The sequence below is a fragment of the Tinamus guttatus genome, unplaced genomic scaffold (assembly GCF_059628265.1).
Source record: "Tinamus guttatus ecotype Peru unplaced genomic scaffold, ASM5962826v1 Tinamus_guttatus_pri_ptg000026l, whole genome shotgun sequence".
In the NCBI taxonomy this organism is placed as follows: Eukaryota; Metazoa; Chordata; class Aves; order Tinamiformes; family Tinamidae; genus Tinamus; species Tinamus guttatus.
In genome coordinates, this window is record NW_028288560.1 from 242,368 (window position 1) to 266,473 (window position 24,106).

Genomic DNA, 24,106 nt, shown 5'->3' on the forward strand with positions numbered 1-24,106 from the left:
TGAGCAGCACTAAACAGTTTAAAAATATCATGCTCATAGTACAGTCTCCAGCATGAAAAAATGGCAGAGCAGTCCTCTCTCCATCGCGGTTTGCTTAGTGTATTCTCCAGTCAGATGTTCAGGCAGCAAAGCAAAGAGCTGCTGACAGGCTCATGTACACAGCCCAGTCAACTGCTGGGAGGAAAAGGGAACAATTTCACACAATTTATAAGGAAAAAGAAAAAAAAAAGTAAAGAAATTTTCTCTGACCAGCAAAATATAGAAAATGCAGAGGCACTTTCTCTTCCCTTCGTTTTTTTTTTTTTTTTCTTTTTTTTTCCTACAGCCCATCTGTAAGAGAAGTGCAAATTAAAGTTTTCTGACCCAGGAGAACAAGGTAGCCTCCAAGCTACGGGGACACAGGTTTCGCCTAACGCTTTGGACCAGCAGCTCCGCAGGCCGATGCGGGCTCGTACTTCCGACACCGCTCCAGGAGAGCCGCTGCTCTGCAGCCACCTACCATTTGTCCACAAGAAGTAGTTGCCTCCCTTTTTAGACCATCACGTTCACTATTCAGGCTACAGAGGTAGTAAAAAAAATAATTAAAAAATAAAATAAAATAAAAGAACCCACGCTCTTGCTGTACTGTACATTCAGAACCCTGTGGCCACACTGTTGTCCAAACAATGAACAAATTTGTTAAAAAACCTCAATATTAACACCCAAATGTGCAGGGAGCACCCTCCAAAGCCAGTGCTCATCCGTAGGGAGGGTGAGGGGATCTGTGAGCCGTCGGGAACAGAGCAAGGGTGTTTCTGGCAGCCTGCTAACGTAAACGGGATCTACCACTCCCTTTAAAGTTCTGTGCCAACAGAACTACTGAAATGTCTTTTCCCAACAGAGGAGATGCCTCTGTAATAATTAAAAAATACATTTTTAAAAAAGGGAACTATAGAGCAAGAGACTATCGTGTTCCCAAGCCGGCAGAGCAGCCCCCGTGTTTGTATTGGCATTTTCCTCCAGATGATGCCTTCCTTTCCTCGAGGTGGGAAACTGAGGCTGACGGATGCTCGCAGGCTGCCAGAGCCGCAGTTCAGCTTCCCTTGACTTTCCCTGCCAGAGAGAAAGGAGCAGGTTGCTGTAGTTGTGCTTCAAAGGGCCGCCTGCTTCTCAGTTAGCAAACTGCTGGTAAAAGGCAAGTTTCACCCGCTCGATATGATGGCAGAGTTTAATAGCTGGCCCCAGTTTCAAGTCCATACACTCCTGAACAGTGGGCAACGTGAGGAGCAGCAGCGCCTGGCCATCAATTTCCTGCCAAAAGACAAAAACATTAACAGATACAGTGACTGGCAGCTTTATTTCTCCCGCGCCCGTGGTTTGGACTTGCCGTCATTTCAGATATGTGACCATTTGGGACTTAGCCCTTTCTTTCGTGCTACTCCAGGTCACTTAAAAATTTAAAAATTGTCTCCTTACCTAAAATCTGAGCTCAAGTTCACGGGCTAAAGCACCTCATGAGAAACTACTTTTAATCAACAAAAAATAAAAAGCAAGGAAACTTTATGCTGACAGCCATCTTCTAACTTCTTGTCATTCTAAAGAAACAGAGGTCCTATAAGGCAAACTACTTTTTCTGTACCATCTATCACAAACCACGCTCATCGCCATCTCCATAAGACAGTCTTGTTAGGCAGTGTTTTGTAACTGCAGATTTTGACCAAGATGCAAGCACAACGTTAACATCTACTCGTGTTAGTATTCTATTTATCACACTTTCTTGAATGCAAAATTGTTCACTTGTGCAGCTGCACAACGCCAGGAGATGGCTGTGATTAGCCTGCAGAATAGAAAACGTTTATCATTTTCAGGAGTCAGGACAAGTGGCAAAATTCTATCTCCTGCCAGAAAACAAGCTGGTTGTGGGCATTCCCGATTCAGTTGTGGGATTTTGATACTCCCCACACACCAAAACCTTCTTCCTCGAGATCAAGGAAACCTCAAAGACTCTGTCCTATCCCTCACCTGCACGTTTGTTTTCTCAAAACGTTTTCTCATTAAAATTAGCTTCATTTGTGATTCACTGAAGAGAGGATAAGCAGCAAAGTAACAGTCTGAACAGCTTAGCAGACACATAAATCATACCTGATCGAGGAAGATTCTTGCCAGTGGGGCACAGTCAGTGGACTTGAGGAATCGTACAACATCGGACACACTCCATTCCAGGGGGTTACTGTCCAACTGCAGCTTTTCAGCAACTTCAATCTTTATTTCCTAGATAAGTCACCCACCACAGAAAGAAATCCCAAAACGTTATACGTGCCACAGCCCAATGCTGCCCTCTGCTCCCCCATACTTAAAACATTCAGTTGCCAAAGAAAGCTCTAAGGAGAGCTCAAAATTATACAAGTTTCTTGACTCACACAGATATTCAGCATGGCTGTGTGCTGGGGATGGAGGCTACATCATTATAGATAGAAAATAGGGATCTAAAACCAGGATTTAGTTTTAGATGCCACTGTACAGCTGAACCTAGAGAAGTGCTTGTTACAGTCCTGTAATTTGACTATATCATGATTTTTAATTATTTAGTAATGTCTTCACAACACCCTTTATGGGATAATGGAGTATGTTCCAAAAACACACGTAGGATGGTTAATACTCCCAGGGCATTTGTGTTGGCCTAGCACTAAGCAAGGCCGGGCACAAGTTTATCTTGGAATTACCTTTGGTGAAGGAGGTTTATTTTCATCATCAGAAAAGGAGAAGGTCCTGAGCTTCCTCTTCCTCTTGTCCCGGTCCTGCGCCAGGGAATGAGACAGTTCACTCTGCGTAGGAGAGGATGAGAGCGACTTCTTCTCTGACACTTCCGACTCCTCGAGCAATTCGTCCTGTTGCTCCGAGGTGCTATCCTCCGTCAGCGATTCTTCATCTACCTCGTCCTGGTCATCCTCCTCTTCTCCCCCACTGCCCTGAAGCGGTAGGGGAAAAAAAAAAAAAAAAAAAAAAGCAAGAAATTGCAAGTTGAGGATAAAAATTACAATTGCCTCCCACTAGTCAGCCGTAAGCTGAGGTTTTACGGAATTGAATCCACGGTTTTAGTTCCAGCTGATCCAATATCCATTTAAAGCTGCTGACAGCCTCATACCTGGGGAGATCCAGCTGGAGTGTTATCCACTGAAGTAGAAGGGCGTTTTTTCTTATGAACAAAAAAGTGTTTTCGTCTCTTCCGTCTTTTATTTGGCTTCTTCATGGCTACTTCCAGGTTACTGTGGCCACCCGGGGGCCTGCCTATCCGCTTGTTTTTCCGCTTTCCATAATAATGTGCTATCAGGAGAGAAATATTGAAACATCATACTGAAGCACACCTTCAGGGTCACTTTTTATGTTCACAAACAGGACCAGGAAATCAGTCGCGGGACATCCCCCCATTAGAAAACCCAAATTTTGGGATGAGCATATCAGCATTCTTCTCTTCCATTTAATGGTTTAATGAGGAAGACTATTCAATTTTATTTGCCCTATGAAGGGGAATTTAATTCCTCCATCTCTGAGGAGCCCCAAATGATAAAGTTTTATGCCAAAATCATCAGCTACAGATTGGCCTAATTTGACATTGTATTTTATGGTGCTTTGCAGTTTTAAGCACGGTCTCCATGCAAAGTCTCCTTGCACAATGTCAAACGGTTCCAGTTAGATGCAAAAAAAACAAAACTAGCTCCCTTGCCAAGTTACTTTATTTCATTCCATAACAAAATGGGAGAAAAAAATACAATGTCACTTAAATGGCATTAGATTCAGTTCTTGTCCCAGAAGCTGTATTAAGGAGATAAAGCTTTAGGGCTTATGACCACAAGATATTCAGTTGTTCTAGCATTTAATAGAAAATTTAATGTTTCACCCGCGTGTGCAGGTACATCATTGATATTCTGCAGCCCTACTTGAGTAGCACTTCAGCTGCTCCTTGTGTAAGCAGAGCAACGTGATGCAAAATGCACCTTGGATTCCTTCTTGGAGCCAAGGCCAAAACAAACCCAAACCAAAATGTGCCCAGGCCCCATCCCAATCCCAGCTCAGCTGTCTACTCACTGTATTTAGTCTTTGTGAGCACCGAGCAGTTCTCGGAGCACTTATCTAGCACCATCTGAGGACCAAAGAGGTTTGGACAGCACTCCAGTTTGATGCATGTTTTCCTGCAGAAATCTGCCACCCGGTCTGCTGTCCTCACAACTTCCACAGTCGCACGGTAACTCTTCCCTTTGTACCTAACGTTGGAAACAAAGTCATAGTCCAGCAATCCTCCAGTTAGCAGGATGAAAGTACTTCACTGCAAACTGAGTAAGAATTTTCCCTTTCGGCTGACTCTTTCGGCTGACTTTTATTTACATTACGTTTTCTTAAGACCTTCCTATGATCCATCTCTAAATAGAGAGCAATGCCTTGGTGCACGGAAAGGTGTCATTTTGCACATGAAGCTGATCCAACAAAAGAACTACTGGCTTGCTCAAGGCAACATAGTGAAGTCTGTGCTATAGCACACAGTGAAAAAAAGGACCTCTAGGAAGCAAACATACTACTTCACAGAGAAACATCCAGATTTATCAAATCTTTGCAATTTTTTTCCCCAGTCACAGAATGGTCTTGTTAGAAGCTCCTGCTCCAAAGGCTTAGTAGAAAAAACAGACATCACATTAGACTGCTGCAGAGGGAGACCCCCATGCCAGGTTATCTCAGAGCCTTGCCTCAATTTAATTCCAGAGGAATCTTCCTCCACTGTGAAACCTGCAGCCTGGGAAGCTTCCTAATCAGTAAGTGCTTCTGCTTTAAAATACTGACAGTTATCTTCAACAGAATTAAATTTCTTAAGCCTCATCTGCTGGTCTGGCCGTGCATAGGCTGTTGCCCTAGTATGAAGCCATTCACATTGCACCAATACCAGTATCAGGGCACATTCGATATATTAAGGAGTATTAAAACCAGATATATTTCATTAGATTTTCACAAAGGACTTGATAAGGATTCGGAAGTTCAGTCTGGCAGCGTTTTTATATGCTGTAAGCATTTTTTTCTCCTATTCAAAATGTAACAAGTTAAAGCACAACGTTACTATGAGGATCAACTGAGTGAAAATCAGGGCAAGAATTTACTTGGCTTTTAGGGTCTCTCCATGCCCGTGCCAGGCAGCTTCTTCATCCAACTGCAGCTCTCGAAGGACACGGCTGGGTTTGTAGGCTGCGTTGATCAACAGAGTGAGAACCTAGGAGTGGGAGAGGGGAAGAGGAGAAAATGCACTTAGGTTATTTGCACAATAAATCTTTTTTAAAGCGCTAGGGTGGAATAGGAAATTACTCCTATTCATCTGAAATAGCCAGCATCAAAACACTCATTCATAGCAGGATTACAAATACTGCCCAATACTGCCAAAATGAAAAGTGAGAGCAGGCAACACTCAGGGCTTTGCCAAACCTTCTGAATTTGACTGCACAGACACGAGTGGACCCGGCAATTCCTCGCCACTGCCCTTGTCTTAGATGTTGCTAAATTAAACGGCTGGCCAGGGAACTGCAAAACGTGCATAACCTTGTATAAATCCCAGTTATTATCTGAGAGACTGTTTAACATGCAAGCAACTGCTGCAGGATTTTGCTGTCTACAAACGCATCACTTGCTACAAAAATCACACCTCAGAAGCTTATGCTCTTACTTTCACAAACCACGGAATGCCTATAGCATATTACAACCAGAATTCTTCAGTTACTGTAAAAGAACTCAAAGTTGTGAATCGAGTGGGAGTAGGACGAAAATTTGCATTCAGAATATGTGTTTTTTATTTTTAATGTCAGTTTATCCCAAATCCTTCGCAGTGTGTGCGCAGCCTCAACGCACCAGACGCAGAGTTCAACCCTTCTGGCCCAGCAGTCGCAGCGCTGCGGCTGCGGCGCGAGCAGCAGAGTCACTCCAGGGTTTGTACCTGTGCTTAGAGCCGTTACTGAAACGGAGGCAGCTACGCGCGCGGGGGGAGCTTTCTGCAACACTCAGCATCTGCACATCAGCAGGATTTGTGCATCCTTCAGGCTTGGGCTGGTGAAGAAGGCAAAGCCTTGAAGATTAAATGAAGCTGCCACAGAATTTCACAGCCCTGTTTTGGAGTACTGCAAAACTCAACCCCAGCCTATATCAGAACCCTGAAATTTGCAGAAATGATAGAGGAAAAAACACCGGGCATTGCCTCAGTTCTTGCCCTGTGACATAACGACCATAGCAGCATATGGAGCATCCTGCATGGGAAAGGATATGGAGCGTTTGCAAATGAGAGTGCATGCGACCAAGCAGGAACCTCTCCAAAACAGGACTGCAAGAGCCAGGCCACAAGCAAGGACAGATGCTGCTGCTTGCTGCAGAACCTGTTTTTCCCCCTTTCTCCCCTATTTCTTCAACGTGTTGCTTGAAAAGTCACAAGTGACATTTAAATTGCAATAAAGGTCCTCAGGCATCGGTTATGGTAGCTGCAGCTTCCACTCTGAATACAGATTCTCCATGCCAGATCAAACCACTGTTTCATGAAATCAGGATTTTATCTTAGCAGCCATTGGTGACAGAGATTTCCAAAAGCAGTAAATAACTCTTGCCTATTCCTTATGCTAATATGCCACCTTCCATGTCCTAATGCCATCCGTCTCAAGCATACAACCTTTATACCGTATAGTTGCAAACTTATGTCTGGTTTTAATTCACCTGCTTGAAATTCCAGTTATTTAACAGCAACATGTTCTCTACACTGAGCAAGTAGCAGAGTTGCTCCAATAAGGGATACCTCTTAAAGCCAGATTTCCCCTCCAGCCTAAGGATACAGCCCAGAGCCCTGGCCTGCCTGTGCTCACCATCTAATTGCTTAGGATCAAGCTCTATTTAATGACAAAGCTTGAACAGGCACCTCTGCTGATGCCAAAGCCCTGGAAGCTCATCCCATGACTAAAGGAATGACTAAGGACTTGGAGTTATTGCTGGGGGATGCAGAGAAGCAAGCTAGTTTTCCATATGCAAATATGGAGCTTTTTTAATAAACGGCCTAAACAGAGTCTTCCAAACCCGCCTGGATGCCACCCTGTGCCACGTGCTCTGGGTGTCCCTGCTGGAGCAGGGGTTGGACTAGATGATCTCTAGAGATCCCTTCCAGCCCCAGCCATTCTGTGAGCCTGTGCGCTCCTCGAGCTCGGCTCTGGTTTCACTGTATGCCTGCTAGAAAGTCCCTCTGTCTCTCCACTAAGAAGCACTGGAATTCTTTTCCAGCCTTTATGATACATGGCAGGGAAGGTAAGGATTGCAGAAATCGGAAACATTCAGTTTCTCTGCTCAGTTAAATCCTCTTTTTTTTGGATACTGCATTCTATTAATTAAAAATGACACCCGTGCTACAGCCATAAAAATAAACCAACTCCTTCAGCCACAGTAACTTTGGACTACTCTATTTTAAACCTAAAATAAAGTTTAGCAGTTGGAGGCTGTCAATGCCTGATAAAAAAGAGACTTGTCGGTCGCTACCAGCCACTCATAAAACAGTGCATGATTCGTACTTCATTTTAACCAAAACTTCATTTTAACTTTGCTCATCATCAACTCCTGAATCTCTCAAATTTATTAATCAGTTGCCTATCTAATTGCAGGTGGCTAGGGTCAATCACATGCTGCTGCAGGCAGTCTCCCAGGTATGAGGATCTCACCTCCTTCAAGACGAGGACGCAGTTCCCGGGCCCCACGGACTGGGGCAGCTCAGCAATCCGGCCTTTGTTAAGGTAGGGCCCTGAGAAGCACCGGTGGTTGAAGTAGATCTTTGGGCAGCAGTATTTTCCATTAATGACCACTGAGAAACGAGAGAGCAAAGATGTCAGTCACGCACTGCAACCTTCGGGGCGGAGAGGGGCTTGCAAAGTTCAATATTGTGCCGGCTGCGAAAAGAAAGGGAAAAAGAACTGAAATCGTGGGATTTTCGGAGTGCTCGGCAGTCATGGTAGCAATGACACTATCACTGATTAAATGTTATGAGAAAAAATGCTTTTCATACTTGCATGCTTGCACATCACCACTGGAATGGCAACGTCTTCTACGTGACAACAGGAGCCACAAAATAAACCCCAAGTCCCCATGACTTGGCCATGACTCCTCACGCCCTTTTGGCTGCCCCTCATTTTTGCACCCTGACAGATGATCTCCTGTGGTCACCCCTAATGCCCTAATCCTTTAGGGACTTGCAAACAAACTCCAAGGCTAGAAATGCTACTGGGCCCTTCTGTGAGGATGAATACCACCTTTTTCTATAGAAGAACAAGAGCAACATTTGAATTCTGGAGATTCTGCCAGTTCTGGATAAAGTCCGTAAATTAAGAGTAAAGGAACCAAGGAAGCATCAATCCCCCAACATCCCCGTGGAAACAATTAAGAAAAAATGAGGAATATGAAGGGAACAGACCACAAAAGTGGACCAGCTTCATGTGCTCTCTCTGAACAACTCCTCTTCTTGCCATTACCAAAGACAGGCTCCAGGACTAGACAGACCAGTCATGATACAGTAGGACATTTCTGTGCTCTCTTTCAGGAGGTAATTTTAGACAGATTAAATTAGATTACACAGAAGAAAATGATTTTGTAGGTAAACGGGCTGAATGAATTGATATAGAAGCACCACTGACAGCAGAACAGAGCAGAAACCTAAATCTGGCCAGGCTGCAGGGCAAGACCCAGACGGGTGAACATAGTTTCAGACCTTGGTAATGCCAGTTAATTTGGATTAATATATAGCACAAATTAAACTGGTAAATCTATTCCAAAACCTACACTAACAGGAGGGTCTGATTAGTGGATGGGGCTACATTTCAACTATCAAAAAAAAAAAAAAGTTGGTCATCAATCAGGAAAGAAACATGTTTTTTTCCTGTTTTTTTGGCATTACAGCATGGAGAACAGGCAAGATGACAACACCCCCAACTATTTGGTAGCAGAGGCACTTCCTACACACTAATTCCATACAAAATGTCCAGTCAGGTAACCATATCTCCCCCAAACGTCTGTTGTCACTGGAGCGGGCAGAGCTCTCCTCTGCTGTTCATCCTGAACTGCAATATCACAACCATTTGCATTTTTACAGTCGTTTCCCTCGCTAGCAAACAAAAAATGCAACAACTGATGGAATGACCTTTGTAGTTCACATCAAGTTTGTTAAATCTATTAAACGGTTCAGTGCTGCTCCAAATTTAAGTTCTGTATAAAATGTATTGCAAGTTGCTTATGTATAAAAACAAAACTGTTTTACTCTAACAGAGCTGTAGCTTTGACTGAGAATCACTGTCATTTAAAGACCTAAATTTCAGTGGTTGATAATGGGCAGATAAATAAACAAAGTCATGTTTACATTATGACTCTATTAAAAACCAATTAAAATGCAAAGCAAGCACTAATCATTTGTATACAGCTTACACTTGGTGCAGCCTCAGATGTGCATTTCACTGAGCAGGAACAGCAGAAGAGGCATTTAGTTGCCAAACAAATAGATCTGCACGGCTCTCTCTCCAGCAGATGTACTTATTCGTCATACCCATTCTTGCAACAGTTTAAAAAATTATTAGATTTTGCCATCTGGCACACAAAGCAGTTTACTGTTTGAGTTGCTTTTGTTTATCATGATGAGAAAGTTATAAAACAGACTAACCTGCGTCTCCAAGCTAACAGCTCAGAGCAGAGGGGCAAGGAGCCTACCACGTTTCTCTCAACATTATTAAAAACAGCAGGTGATAGTGAAGATCCCTGGCACAGATCACAGGAAATATTTGGCTCCACACAACCCCTGCTAGTCAGGTGGAGAAGGTTTGCCATAAAAATCTACTCACCAGAGTCAATGCGTGTTTCATTACTGGACACACAAAAGTAATTGTACTCTTTTGCTCATTTTATAGTTCTTTGCCATCTGACAAATCATCAAGGATGAAAATCCTCAAACTTTTCCTCCCCTTTTGCTCCTACAAAGCCCAGCTGAGCAGCTGAACGGCGCTTAGAGGACTGTGTTTGTGTTACCCCCACCCTCCCAGGCCAATACCTGAGTCAGAGGAGTTCAGCTCCTGGTTCTTTAGTCCGTCGTGAACTGTCCTTGAAGACAAAATTCTGAAATGAAAAGAAGAAGGTTGGGAAAACGAAAAGATGGTTAAAGATATTCACCCTGCAGTTGTTAAAATGCAGCTGCTAAAGCCAATTTTCTTAAGTCCAGGTCCAGTTAAATTAGTCTGCCTTTTTCTTTTTGGTGTTTTCTTTTCTTTTTTTTTTTTTTTTTTTTTTTTTTTTTACAGATCTTGTTTTGTAATATTTTTCAGCTCTATTCTGAGGGTCCTTTTTCATACAAAGACTATCGGTTTTGGTTTGCAAAGAACTACTGAACTGCCCCAGCCAGCAGTGATCTTTACTTGCTTGAAGTAGCAGGGGCTGCCAGGCAGATAATGAAGTCACACAGAGGGAATATCAGAGTTTTTATCTTCTGCCTCCCCTAATTGCATTTCACATTGCAGGGCACAAGGCAACACAACAGTCTTACCTTACATATTTTGAAAAACAAAACAAAACAAAAACATGGATTCAAAAGCAAACACAACCAAAATGACTCAAGTACTCTGCTAAAAGCCCCAATTACAAAAACATGGCAGCACAGTCTGCTCAGTATTTTAGGAGCAATGAAAACATTGGCAGGACTAGTGATAGATCTGGTATTTATAATGCTGCAAGAGTCAATAAAACCAACTGTCAGGCAGTCTACAGAGCATTTCCTGGGCAGGCTCACATGAAGGAGAGTCTCACAATTGCAACACAAAGTTTGTAGGTTAATTGTAGACACTCCTAGAACTACTCTTTCCTTCTTTTGGCTAGCCTGTTTTCGTAACTATTCTGGAGGAAGATATTAGATGTTCCTTGAATGAATGAGACTACTCTCACTAAAGCTTAAATTTCTGATTAAGCTGTGCAAAAATCACAGCCACACATTAGGGCAGCTATATTCCTAAGCATTATCTATCACAGAGTCTGTATTATTTGAGACAGGAATATAACCAAAAAATTTCAAGCAGCTTTCCCTATCACAATAATCACCTTTAAAAAACAGCTCAAGCACGTATTGATAAACACATACTTAAGATTAGGCTGGTAGTAGTAGTTTTGTTAAGTGCACTAAACATGCACAGCTAACACAGTATTTTAAAAATAAAAGAACAGCTACAGTGTCATATCCTCAATGACTTGAGCTGTTTCATAATTCACTTGAGCTCCACTAACGTCGTTAGAAATCCTAACTCCACCCTTACTACATTGTATTGCAGCAGTGCAGGAGGTTTCTCCACACCTGTAGGAACCACGAGCACTACAGCAAATGGACTACGGAATCACCTGAGCCTCAGTATCACACTTCAACAAAGTTAGCACGACTGACTGATTAGAGAGAGAAAAAAAAAAAAACTTGATACTTACTGTTTCTCTGGCTGAACTACTGCAATTTTTTTCTGCTTGTTTACTAAAAAGAAGGACAAGAAAATACATATTGCTAAGTACAGGAGGCAAGGAAGTGAAATTTCCCTTACAAAATACTTGTCCTCTGTTCTTGGCATTACAGTCATTTCCCAGATGAGTTTCTTCTTGCTTTGACTTGCAGTAAATAACAGCTCATTCCAATCTTATCCCATCTAATGGGCATTTGGGAAGTTCTTCAGTTTTTCCTCCTCCCCTAAAATTTAAGTAGTGCTCTCTAACCAGCTGAGGGAAGGCACTATTTTTACACTACTTGGTAGTGCAATTAAAATTGCAAGATTTTCTCAGAAGATCTCAGATCTCAGAAGATTTTCTCAGAAAGCGATCATGACCATCTGGCCCATTTACAAAGTCAGCTCCATATTTCAAATCCAAAACGTATTCAGACTCAACCCTGTTCTGTTGCTCTAGATTTTTACTTCTGTCAAGTATAAGGGCATAAAACCAACAGTCCACCGGACACATGGCATGAACAGCTCACACACTCAAAATTAAATGTGTGTGTATGTCTGTGCATGTATATATGCATACATGAATTCAGCAATATATGATTTATTCAATGTCAAACAGATTTCTTTATTGTGGCTAATACATTGTTCTCCCACACTTCTTACAGTGTGCAAGGATCTCATACCAACACTGGCTGTTTTGGAGCTGCTCTATGGATCCAAACTCTTTCCAAGAGTTGCACAAGGCATCGATTCTCGGTGCAGGCTGAAAGTTTCTAAATTTCGTGATGACAGAGCTAAATTCTGCAGCAGCTGCTCTTGAAGGTCTCACTACCTCTTACCAATCCTGCTACGCATTACGAATAGAACAGAACTGATACCTATTGCTTTGCGAGGAGGTCTGAGCTGATATCCATTCGTCTCACACCAACCCACTGGAAATATATTCATTGATTCCACACTCACTATACAGTCAGGGATGGGCTTTTTGGAGCCTGTTTTGTTAAGAGAAACAAAAATTGAAACAAACAAACAAAAAATCTCATTGGGTTAATGCTCGCTATCTGTTTGCCAGTAAATCTGCTTTTATTTAAGGTTCCTGTAGAATACATCATCAATTGTTTACTCATGCTCTTTACTGACCAGACTCCTTCCTGACCTCATTTATTTCCTCCCAAAGGCTGGAGATGGGAATGCACCATCCACAGTTAAGCAGTGCATGCTAAGTGCATGCTGATGCACTTTCAATTCAAAAGGAATTGGATTATAATGGAGAACACCTGGCACAGGCCTAGTCTGTTTTGCTGAAGAACCTTTCTAAAAGGTCTCTTCTCAGGTTTGGCCAAAATGGGCTGTGCTTTTATTGCAGGAAATGGTGATTTGCTGTCCTTATTTAGCAGATAGCACATTTGTTCCAGATAATGCATGGGCTGGACAAAAGTACAACATAAGTGTTAATATTTTCTCCTCTGTCAGAGTTACCTTCCAACTGAAGCCAGAGGTAGGAACCTTTCACCTTGGTGACCGTGGCAATGCAGACTTCCTCAGGATCAACTGGATTCACGGCCTCGAGTTTCATATTCTCTTTAAATCCATGGTCAGAAGTTAACTAGGAAGAAGCCAGAATACTTCAATAAATTACCATCTGTACTTTCCATGTAAGATACAAAAAGCCATAAACAGAAGTAACACACAAAAGCTTTAGTATTTGACTATCACGGGGTAATTTGACTAGAGAGGGATATTCAAGCAGTCACAGAATATTTCAGGCAATTAGCAATCTAATACAAATAAGTTATGTTAGAACTCACAAATTTTAGGTTAAAAAAAAAAAAAGCCTCTGTGGACAGGCCTGTAAAATTTTAATTCATGGCCTAATTTAGCTCACATTTATCGAAAAACTTCTATAACCTAAGAATGGAGATTTATGTAGATCTGAAGTGCCTGGATTAGAGGTGACAAGTGACAGCCAAAGCACTCTTCCTCCAACATCCACTCTGCAACATAATTACAAAATCAATACATAGATTTCTAGAACTTGCCTACACTGATTATCTCTTTCCCGAGAAGAGCTGATAAATTCAGCGACCTGTTCTGAGATGTCACATCTGACAAGACAGGAAAAGGGCATCAAGAACTCATAGCCCGCAACACCCTCTTCAAAATAGCTAATTATTCCTTCTAATTTCTTTCCCTAAGCACTGTGATAGCCCAGGTATTGTAAGTGCAGTTGGAAGACGGGTGTTGACAGTACCCCCCACCTCTGCTTGACAGGACTGTCTACACTGGAAGACAGTATGACTGTCACTAATACTATCACTGTACTAGAAGAAGCCCAAAAGCTAGCATGTACCTCAGGCACTGATTAATCTAATGATTACCTGGTATTAGTACAGGACAACTTGTTGCTGATTAATGAGACAGAAGGAATCTTTCAAGCTAAAAGTAAGTATGGAAGGATTGAGAGAGAACACCAAGTAAGTGAAATCAGGGTTCCAGCAGGCCCTGTTTCCACAATTACATGAGCTCCAAGAATTGCTGTTATGTTTTGATGGATTCTTACACATCTTACCTCCACAAACTACCAGTTGCTTTTTCACTTACGTTATCACAACTGCAGCATTTGGTCTAATCTCTATTTTGGGGGAATGTGGCTTAAACCTACTTCCCTTCACCCTCATTTTCACTCTCCAGACTCCTCTGTTTCGTCAAGCACAGCTAGTGTAAGCCAAGCGCACGCACACAACTCCTCTCACTGCCAGGAACATCAGATTTTTCAGGAATATCAGTTGTTTTGTGCCTTACCGCCGGGAAGCAGCTCTGGGGGGCTGCCTCAGCACCACACTGTTTGAGGTAGTCTGCCCAGTCAAAGTCCTGCCCAGGGTAACCTAGGCAAAACACAAGCAAAAGGGTTAATTTAACAGCATGAAAACAAATGACCAGGTCAAGCTGACACCAGGGAAAGTCACAGAAATCCAGCTCAAGTTGGGCAGGTGACTATGGTGTCAATAAGCCATGTGATGCCAGCCCATAGCAGGTTCTGTTATCTTTGAGATATCCTCTTTTAAGAGAGCTTATTTTTATTGCATTCACCTTGATTCATGTTTTTGGACTGCAGTGACCTCAAACAAAAATGAAGCTAGTTCACTGAGCACGAGCTGAGGTCTGGTCAAAGTGCATGATGAGCTGCACTGGCAGCAGCAGCGAGCGAAACACGGGGAAGCGCCGCATCCCTTCCCAGGGCACAGAGGAAATTCCGGCAAAATTCCTGCAAAATTACCCCGCTGCTGCAGTGCCAACTCTGAATCCCCTCATTTACTTTGTGTCAGGTTTGGGACCTTTCTTCTTTTTTCTCTCCTTTTTTTTTAAAGAAAAAAAAGCACCCAAAAGGCAGTCAATACTATATATTACCCTACTAAACATATAAAATACCAAGCCATTAAAGAGAGAGGGGGGTCCTAAGAGGTTAGTTTAGTTTGCTTATAGCTATAAATCTCTATAGATGTTTGAATGGAGAAGTCTTAACCGCAGGGCATCAGGAAACAGCATCTCTCTCTCCAGCAGAAGGATGAATTAAATTCTACTTAGAGGAAATATTTCTCTTCTCCATGATATAGCAAACATGAAGGGAATTGGGTGGAGAAGAAGTGCACTGCCAGGATAGTCTGCAGCTGGCAGGGTATGTAAGGGATAACAGAAGCAGTTATCACAGCAGCTAACACCTACAAGGCATCCCTGCGACTAGGGTTTAAAAATGAAACAAAATTTTTAAGCTAGTCTAAGCAAGCTGTATTCTCATGACAATCTAACTATGACTGTCTTAAAGCATTAAGTTCAACTGCCCCTAAGGGTGGAGGGTACTACCCAGAACAGGGTCCACTAATTTTTCTCAGTCCTAGTTCAAATATAACCAGGTGTTTTGAGAATTTGCACAATTCAGCTACCCATCATTTCCAGAGGTACTACCAGAAGAGAAGCTTAAAATCGTTGTCAGCTCTCGTCATGGGTCTAGGGAGCTACATCTCATCTCCCACACGCAGCTCCAGGGAACGCCAGGTCAAGCAAAGGCACTTTTTAAACCTAGCCCAAGGAGAGGGAAGGGACGGGTGTCCTGTGCTCTCTGCTCCTTGGATGTCACGAGCAGCTAAAAGAAAACATTCCCAGTCCAGTAGTGGTGAATAAGAACACTGAGCCCCTGGTTTCACAATACCACTGACATTTCAGTTTTGAGAAAAGGAGTAAATAATTGAGTACCTGAATATCCCTCCCCTTTTGTCCCCAAGCAATCTGCTACCTTGCCTCACAGGTCTTTTGAAAAAAATACTGAATTATCGCCTAAGTGGTAAGATACCCTAAACATATTATAAGACACTGGGTAGGAATGTTCCATTTTGACCAGAAGCAAATAAAAAAACTAATGCAGTGACTACGGGCTTCTGATATCCTGTCAATTCACACTGAAATCACCATCGCCTTCGGTGCTGGTGCAGACCCTTGTTCATTAAAACATCCCAGTTTTTGTTCAGGACCAGCATCCCCAGCCACCGTCATCTACTCCAGTCCAAGGATGCACCCAGGAAGCTTCAGCTCCAAAGCTGCTGTTTCTCCAAATCTCATCTTTCCTGTCCTTTGCCTGTGCTGCTGCACGTAACGCTGCAAAAGGGGTGTCCCAGCCCTGGTGCTCTGGGGCTGGCGAGCACAACAAGCTTGCACAAACATACCTAGTGGGGGACTGAGATGCAAGCCATTCTTCAGGCTCCACTGCACAGGGAAAATACCAGCACTGTTGACATGACAAATGTAAGACTGGCTGGCTGTGCGTTCGGGTCTCAAGTCATCAATTTCTATCATGAAATATTTGTCATCGTATACCTGTAGTTAGCCAAAAGAGAACCAGGTGGTCTTTAAAGTAGCAGATATTGAACCACCCCCTCTCCCCCACTTGGTAACTTTATTAAACAGCGACACGGAAAGTTGTGTGACACCAAATACACAAAAATGGCTTAGTTAAAACACTGCATGCCAGGAAACTCATTAACCAACTCCAAATTAACAAGCTCAGCTGAGAGCGCCAGTTAAGCAGGGGAATGGAATCTTGATTTTGAAGTTTTTCTCACTAAAATAAAATATAAAGAACTCACTATGGGAAAAACAGACAATCTGGAGTTTGGGGGTTTATTATTATTATTCTGTAAAAGCAAACTGCTTATTTTGACAATATTTAGCTGCGTCACTGGGATACTAGACTAGCAAAACCTCTGTATTCCTGAAGTACCTAGAAGCAGAACAAACACCTAGAAAAGTAAATGATTGGGCTGCACTTGGTTATGCCTTTTTAGAAATATATTTGCATCCAATTGGGGGAAACTGTAGGTTAGAATTTAAGAGACAGAGATCACTGAAATGTATCATATTGAAAAAAATACTTGTCCAAAGGAAAAGGCAATATTTTCTGGAAAATACACACAAAAAAAATTTACAATATACCCCAGCTTTATGTGGTGCAAGAGTTGATTTACTACATAAAAGTAGGTCTCTTCCAGAACTTTTCACCAGTTTTTTAACATAGGAAGGTAGAAATTGCTCAAAACCGGTTCACGTTTTGAAGTTTTCCTTTCAACTTCCAAATCCATGTGTGGGCCCTTGTTTGAAAATCAGGCCACCTAGACACTTCAAAGCTTATACTTAAATGATGACATTAACTTCAGTGAAAATGAAAAACAAAAATCCATCCTCAATTGAATACTCAGATTATGAGAGCTTGTGTTTCGTTCTAACAACCTAGCTTTGATAACTTCAGCCATTTAATCTTTTAGTCTGGAACTTAATAGAACTTTTCCCCTCTTTTTTAACCCAATGTCTCCCCCGCCAGCAGTTGTTTTGCAGGCACTTGTCCCCTAAGGTTCAGCTCTTTCATCTGAACACGGCTTCAAGATTTTCAGACAATCAGTCAAGGAGAATTTTCTAAGCACTTAAGAACAGAAGTGACAATTGAATCTTATCAAGACAAGTTAATAAACACCCTGGTACCCTGATAACTGTAGCAGGAGAGATGACAAAAGGGGCCAGTGGGTCCACAGCTTCTAGCTTCATGCCTTCAGAGAAGGAATGCACTCCAATCACAGGTTTCTCCTGAAAGACCAAGAATCAGGTTGATATTACTCACCTCTCTCTATTAAAAAATACCTGCTTTGATACTTCAGCTGTAGAGGACGACCTTAACCTTTATTAGTTCATTCTAAGGAATCAACATGTCAGATGACAAGCAAAGGCTGTCTAATGAAAATAAAAGGCCAACTATGCCCTGTGAGGCCAACAGCTTTCTGTACGTTTTATAAAATTAAATCTCAAAGACTTCCTCCTCTGGTGTTCTCCAGAAGGAAGATTTTATAACACAGAGTGGTCTAATAAGTCAATTAAAAGGAGTTTTATCGCAAAAATCCATACACATCATGAGCTAAACAGAGAGAACTGTAAGCATTAGAAGTGTTCATCTGCAAACTAACATAAAAACCTGCCCAAAAGGGTTTCTGCTCTGGAATTCAGAACATCCTGCTCTGCATATGATGCTTTAGCAATCACAGTCACAATCAATAGCAACTCTTCTTCTGTTCTGTTCATGGGCCAAAGTTTAACCGAGGAAGACAAATTAAGGACCATCAGGGATTCAATTTACATTCCCATTTCTCTCAAAAAACCTACTGAGCATCAGGAATTTTATTTCAATCTATGTAAAGTTAGATTCAAACTCAACAGCAACATTTGCTTGCACTTAATTCTAACAGGACATACTCGTCAAGTATACACAAATATATACAATAAATATTGCTATATCAAGTTATGCATTAGGTGATACACACATTTAACTTTCTGATTTACATAAAAACTAGGAAGAATGCAGTGACTTTGCACTCCTCCAGCTTGTTGACAACTGAAGATGTCACTATAAAGGATCAGAATAGGCAATTTTTCCTTGAAAAATAGCACTGGCTTGCATAGTTGCTGGTAGTTGCAGAAGGATTTGTTGTTGAACTTAAAAAAAAAAAAAAAAAACTTTACCACGCAGCTCTTAACTAGAGGGAGAGAGGTAAAAAAGTTTAAAAAAAACCAAAAGTTTTTCCTCAACCATTTCTTAGGAATAAACCATTTCCATCATATTATCTGTAGGACTAAATTCTATACACTGTGTTTTTACCTTAAAAAGATCAGTAGGAACTGATGACTCCTCTTCTTCCTCTTTCACCTTCTTCAGGATCTCTTGCCAATCTGCTTCACTCTTCAAGGACCTAATAGCTTGAGGAAAAACCAAGGAAAAGGGTGAATGAAGTAACCCTCTCTCTCCCTCTCTCTCTTAAAAAAGCAAAACGGCGAGGCCAAAAGGCCGACACGTTCTCCTTTAAATGACAGATTTCTAGCTGTTCAGAATCTGTGCAATTATATATCTTCTTCACAATCCACTGCTTTATTATACATGCAGACATGAAAAGGGGACGACAGTCAAGCCATGCTGGATGATCTGTATGTTGGTGAGGGCTCATTTTTTTCTGGAAAGCAGACGTCACGCCAACACTGCGGAAAAGTGATGGGGAAAGGCATTACCAGGGAACAACGTGTAGCCAAGTAGTGTTAGACTGTCTTAGGCTTAAGCAAGCAGAAAGCTAAAGAAATGCCCACAACTCTGTGCCTGCTGCCTACGTTTTTCTTTCAGCATCAGTAATTGCACATAACACATCTCTGATGCAACAAGAACTGCCTTTGCTAGTTATACGTATAAAGACTCCCTGGAGTGAAGCCTGTGAGAATATCAAAGCCTCTCGTGTACACAAAAAGAGAAAACTAGTCAAAAAACTAGATTAAAAACATGACCTAATATTTTTAGATGGCATTATTCATTTAAATAGTGCTTTGAAACCTAGCCATCTCGTTTCCGTTAGTGAAGAGGCAGAAGCCAATTCACCACTCTAATTTCAGCAGAGACTGGTCAAGCACGAGGCCAAGGCAACATTCCAAGTGATTTCAAGCAGATTTGTTTTGTTTGCATGAACCAGGTTTCTCCTTAGCATAAAGGGAAAATGGATAAAAAACCCACAACAAAAACAGCTGCTCTAAAATTCCTGATTTCCCACAACTAACAGCATAAAACGTGACGGAACTTAGATGTGTATCTATCTGCCTTTGAAGAAAGGCTGTATAGGGTAACCCCCCTGCCAATGTTTGCCAGTTTTACCAAGGTTTATTGCTCTGAGAGTTACTGGTGATAGGAAAGGCTCCTGTGATGGCAGGAGAGTCATCTCCTGCATAGGAGAGAGAAAAATCTAAGATAAGGTTGATTAGCCCTTCCCAGAAATAGATAAAGGATGCAAGAGCCCAGAGCCCGGGATAATTACTGGGAAGGGCAAAGTTCTGGAAGATCTACAGCAATACAGTAGAGGCAGACACTCTGGAGAAACAGTCAACAAGTTGGTCTTAGACCTCATTTTGCCATTTTACGTCCCAGTAATTGGGTGAGCAGAAGCAGCTACCATCCATCCTGACACTGGAAAATCATCACCTGTCCCTCTAGGGATGTTTTTATATGTATACGATGTCTCTTTAGATGGAGCCTTAAGAGGACTTCCAGTCCCTCCTGGTAAAGTGCCCACTGAGCAGTATTTCAACATGGAAAACTTGTTTACTTTGCCCCCAGCTACCCTGCAGCATTCAACAGGTTACTTTCTCCTCATAAAAATACAAACCTATGAAAAATCAGCATAAAAGCAATTCTTTCCTCTGTATACACTACCACTTTGCACAAACAGGTGGAAGGTTTTGACAGGGAAAAGCAGCTAGCAACGTTTGAACACATGAGTCTTGCAGTACGACTTACTGTTGTTTTCATTTATATTTCACTTCGGTGCAAGACCTGTCAGGTCACACACTGATTACATGCAAGTGTATGCATCTGGAACACAGATTTAGAGCACCAAAGCCACAGCAGCATTCTTAAGCCCATGAAAATAATCACATAACAAAAATGTATGTTTTGAGGTACCTAAAGGCGGTTTCAGGTCATATCCCTGTTGAGCTGCCCAGCCCACTTGATGAAGAAAAGGGTCCAAGTAGAAAATCCATTGGTCAAACTTGTCAGAATCTTCCAAACCTTCGTATCGCAACTGCAGCCTCCCTCCCACGTTTTCGACCACGTTGACAATCCAAGCTTCCAAGGAGTCCTGGAAGTTTTGCAGTTCTAGTCTGGAGCCTGGTGCAATGAGATCCAAAGGATTCTTCCCTCTATGAAGCTACAAAAAGAGAAGAAAAAGAACATAAGCCGAAGTTTTATGTACAACAGAAGTACGTCCTGTACTTCCACTTCTACTCTGTCCGTTGAACAGTTCTTTCTGAATAACTGAAGCATCAACACAGCAGTGAAGAAATACAGGTCTCTTACTAAGGGGAACAGAATGTACAGTGTTTAGGATCTCTGCTGCTTGCAGCAGAGCTTTTGTACTGACTGTAGGTACAGCCATACATTTCACATTAAATCCTGTTCATCCTTTTCAGAAGCATTAGCCCTTACATATTTGAAGTTTGAAGGAAACAAAGGTAAAAGGTTTTAAAAATAGACTCCTCTAGCAAGTAAAAGTGATGAGACAGAAAGGATACAATCATAAAAACATTAGTTGCAAGGAAGATTTCTATAGGGTTTTCAAAAAACAGATGTTCTGTACTTTACAATCAGACTTGATATGAGGTGATCAAGTATTACATGCGGAGAAGGGGCAACAATTGAGATCTCTTCTAGCAAAATTGCAAGATGCAAGTAAAATAATCTGTGCATTAGCAAAACCAACAAGATTGTCCCATTTCTCAGTTGTGTCCTTTCAGCAACACCAAAGGTGAGCGAAAATAAAGGACTATTTCCCTTGAGCTATGTGAAGCAGCAGGTGGACTGACACCAGAAAGGGTTTGAAAAAAGTCTTCCTTCTGCTAGAACTAATGAATAAACAGCCAGCCCAAACCTGTAGCTACAAATATGTTCTAGGATAAAAACTATTAAAATTAAATACTGTGAATGGGAAACGCTAGACAATGGATATATTTTTTTTCGTAAATTCAGCATCCTACTACAATGGCATCTAAATTTATGAAAGGATTTGAACTGACAATCTAATTCCGAAGTTGAACTGGTACCAAGAGCATCTTCTTTGGCAAAGAGAAGCCACGTTACAACTCGAAGGCAGCCCGTTTGAACACGTACCCCCTCCAGCAGGTTAGCGGGAGCGCTGCATGCTCCTTTCAGCACCTGCTGAAGGAACTGCTCCTGGTCAGCTATCTTCTCCTTAATACCTAAGTGAAAAGCAAGAAGACAGACACTCATTCTTTCTGCCTCTTAAAGATTACTTGTGCAATGAGACATTACTATGTTCTTGTGCTAAATTCAGAAGCTTCTGCAATATAGCCATCAGGAACACCTTAAAGGAAGGAACTAATTAAAACAAAACCCCTTTCATGGCAATGACAAAGCTGCAGGATTTAGAGGATGATGATTATGGAAACCACAACTCTTGGGATGAAAGTAATCACAGTTTTGAAACTAAGCTAACAGCTCCCTGGGGAAGGAACAATCTGAAGAACTTAAGTCACAGGATTTCAGGCAAACACAGCAGATAACTTCAGCCTGTCCTCACGAAACCGCCACCCGCTCACGGCAGCAATTTGGAAGATGACTTGCCAGGGTTACAAGGGACAAAAGCACAGTTAAGAGAGCTCTACTCCCTCTACCTTCAGGCACTTTGAGAATCTTCTTGTTCTGCTCGCACCAGCCGATGGGGTGCAGATCCGCTGTCATGATATCGCACCAGAAGTCAGCCTTGCGGTCCTCGCCGTAGCCGTCATAGCGCAGCAGGAGCAACTGCCCGCACGTCGTGATGATGGTGGCCACCCAGTAGGTGTTTTGGTCAGACTTGACAGCAACTTCTAGCTTCATACCAGGGGCAAAACCATTCTGCAGACTCGTATCCACCTGAAGAGAGAGAAGGGTGCCACGTTTCATCACAGAAACCTTGTGGAACAACACAGAGGACAACTGAGACATGTCCAAAAGTGAAAACCTCAATCAGAACACCATCCTACCTCCTCAGAGAGGCAATGTTGTCTTGTTACAAGACCCAAATTAAATAGCACGCAGCCATCATCAATGAAATCTCCTCCTCATTTTACAGTATCTTCTTAACCTTAAATTCACAAATGCATCTTCATGCCCTGAGAAATACTTCACGCATTAAGGTTTTCTAACTCACAGCTGAGCTGTCCAGCTAAACAAAACTAAAGGTCAAATTCAGCAATAAAGCCTTGGTTTGGTGTTAACAACAATATTTGTTCACACAATCTTCAATCTTTTTGGACAAGAAGCCTCCTAAACTATATACTGCTTAAATTATATATTTAGATATTACCATCACTGTCTCCTCCACCATGTTCATTTAGATATTGCAGAATAAGGATGTTTAACTTCTTTATCTAGGACTCCAAATAAGGGTCAAAAAGACCCTACCTGTTCTGCTCCCACCATAGTATGAGTCTCAGCTACACTTAATTCCATAACCTCAGGCTTCGTTCGAAAATCCAGTGTGATGAGCCCCTGTTCACAGCTGAATTTAACTGGTGTTTTGTTTCTTAAATGGTCCTGAAGTCCCATCTCCTCTTTGAATCAACAGCTAAAAATGCTTCGATATGTTGGAGGTGCAGTGGATATTTTGGGGGTTAACAACTGGTCAACCAGAAACGCCAGGAGCTCCACGCAAAGCCTGAGGGATTGGAAACTCCGCAGTTCTCCACAGCCATGTTCTGTGCAGAGCCTTGTGGCCACATCCCACAGAGAGCCGCATCCAGGCAAAGCCAGCGGCACCGGCTGGAGCTTCCCGAGGCCAGCTGCACTTCTCCAACGTCACCCCGCACGTTTTCCTGGCGGATACACTGGAGACCAAGGAGTTGGCCCCCTCCTGCCCAGCTGGGCAGGTGACACAGCCGCATGGTTTCATGTGCACCACTACGTTACCACTGAGAGGACCAGTACCACCAAGAAAATATCCTCCGAGCCCTTTTCCACTGTCTGTGGAGCCGGGAATGCTGCATTTCCCTTGCACGTACAGTAAGCTGAGACGGCCACTCGGCACATAGCGACAGCAGCCATCTCCCTTCCCACTCCTTCCCATCACAAATTATCCCCTCTTTTTTGCAGTCATGGCACAAGTCAAACCAGGGTATCCAAATCAGCGCAGAAAGTCGCTTTTTGGCATGTTCTTGGAGAGACATTTCTCTAAGAGCTCTGCTAGTGCCATGGAGAAGACCACGTGGAAATGGCTGTTAACAGCCAAGAGCAAGAGCTGACACTGCTGTTAATCACTCAAATAACACTCCAAACTAGGAAGAAATGGAGGAGAAAAGAGGAACCACAGGGATATTAAGGAAGGTAAGATGAAAAGACAAAATTAAGTTTCCCTCTTAAGTTTCCATCTAAAATTAATTTGTAGGCAGCACATGCCCACTTATGATGCCAAGATTCTGCTGCAGCTTAGCCAGGGTATAAAAGTTATTGCACTTCAATAAGAACGGCACAGACTCCGCTTGGAGGAACCGCTAGTAGC

At 42.3% G+C, this 24,106-nt stretch overlaps 1 protein-coding gene across 1 annotated transcript in view; it reads right to left on the reverse strand.

Annotated features, from left to right (window-relative positions):
- Nucleotides 1-654: 654 nt before the first annotated feature.
- SFMBT1 (Scm like with four mbt domains 1) overlaps nucleotides 655-24,106 on the reverse strand; it is a 29,568-nt gene continuing 6,116 nt past the window's right edge. Inside the window, exons 3-20 of the mRNA XM_010211921.2 lie at nucleotides 22,242-22,482; nucleotides 21,718-21,806; nucleotides 20,512-20,758; nucleotides 18,676-18,773; nucleotides 17,511-17,612; nucleotides 16,202-16,352; nucleotides 14,286-14,368; nucleotides 12,963-13,089; nucleotides 12,362-12,475; nucleotides 11,476-11,518; nucleotides 10,064-10,128; nucleotides 7,698-7,837; nucleotides 5,124-5,233; nucleotides 4,066-4,241; nucleotides 3,125-3,303; nucleotides 2,703-2,948; nucleotides 2,122-2,250; nucleotides 655-1,290 (exon numbers count right to left, since the gene is read on the reverse strand). Of these exons, the coding sequence (XP_010210223.1) occupies nucleotides 1,150-1,290; nucleotides 2,122-2,250; nucleotides 2,703-2,948; nucleotides 3,125-3,303; nucleotides 4,066-4,241; nucleotides 5,124-5,233; nucleotides 7,698-7,837; nucleotides 10,064-10,128; nucleotides 11,476-11,518; nucleotides 12,362-12,475; nucleotides 12,963-13,089; nucleotides 14,286-14,368; nucleotides 16,202-16,352; nucleotides 17,511-17,612; nucleotides 18,676-18,773; nucleotides 20,512-20,758; nucleotides 21,718-21,806; nucleotides 22,242-22,482 (2,481 nt within the window). The 3' untranslated portion in view covers nucleotides 655-1,149. The remainder of the gene's footprint in view (nucleotides 1,291-2,121; nucleotides 2,251-2,702; nucleotides 2,949-3,124; nucleotides 3,304-4,065; nucleotides 4,242-5,123; nucleotides 5,234-7,697; nucleotides 7,838-10,063; nucleotides 10,129-11,475; nucleotides 11,519-12,361; nucleotides 12,476-12,962; nucleotides 13,090-14,285; nucleotides 14,369-16,201; nucleotides 16,353-17,510; nucleotides 17,613-18,675; nucleotides 18,774-20,511; nucleotides 20,759-21,717; nucleotides 21,807-22,241; nucleotides 22,483-24,106) is intronic.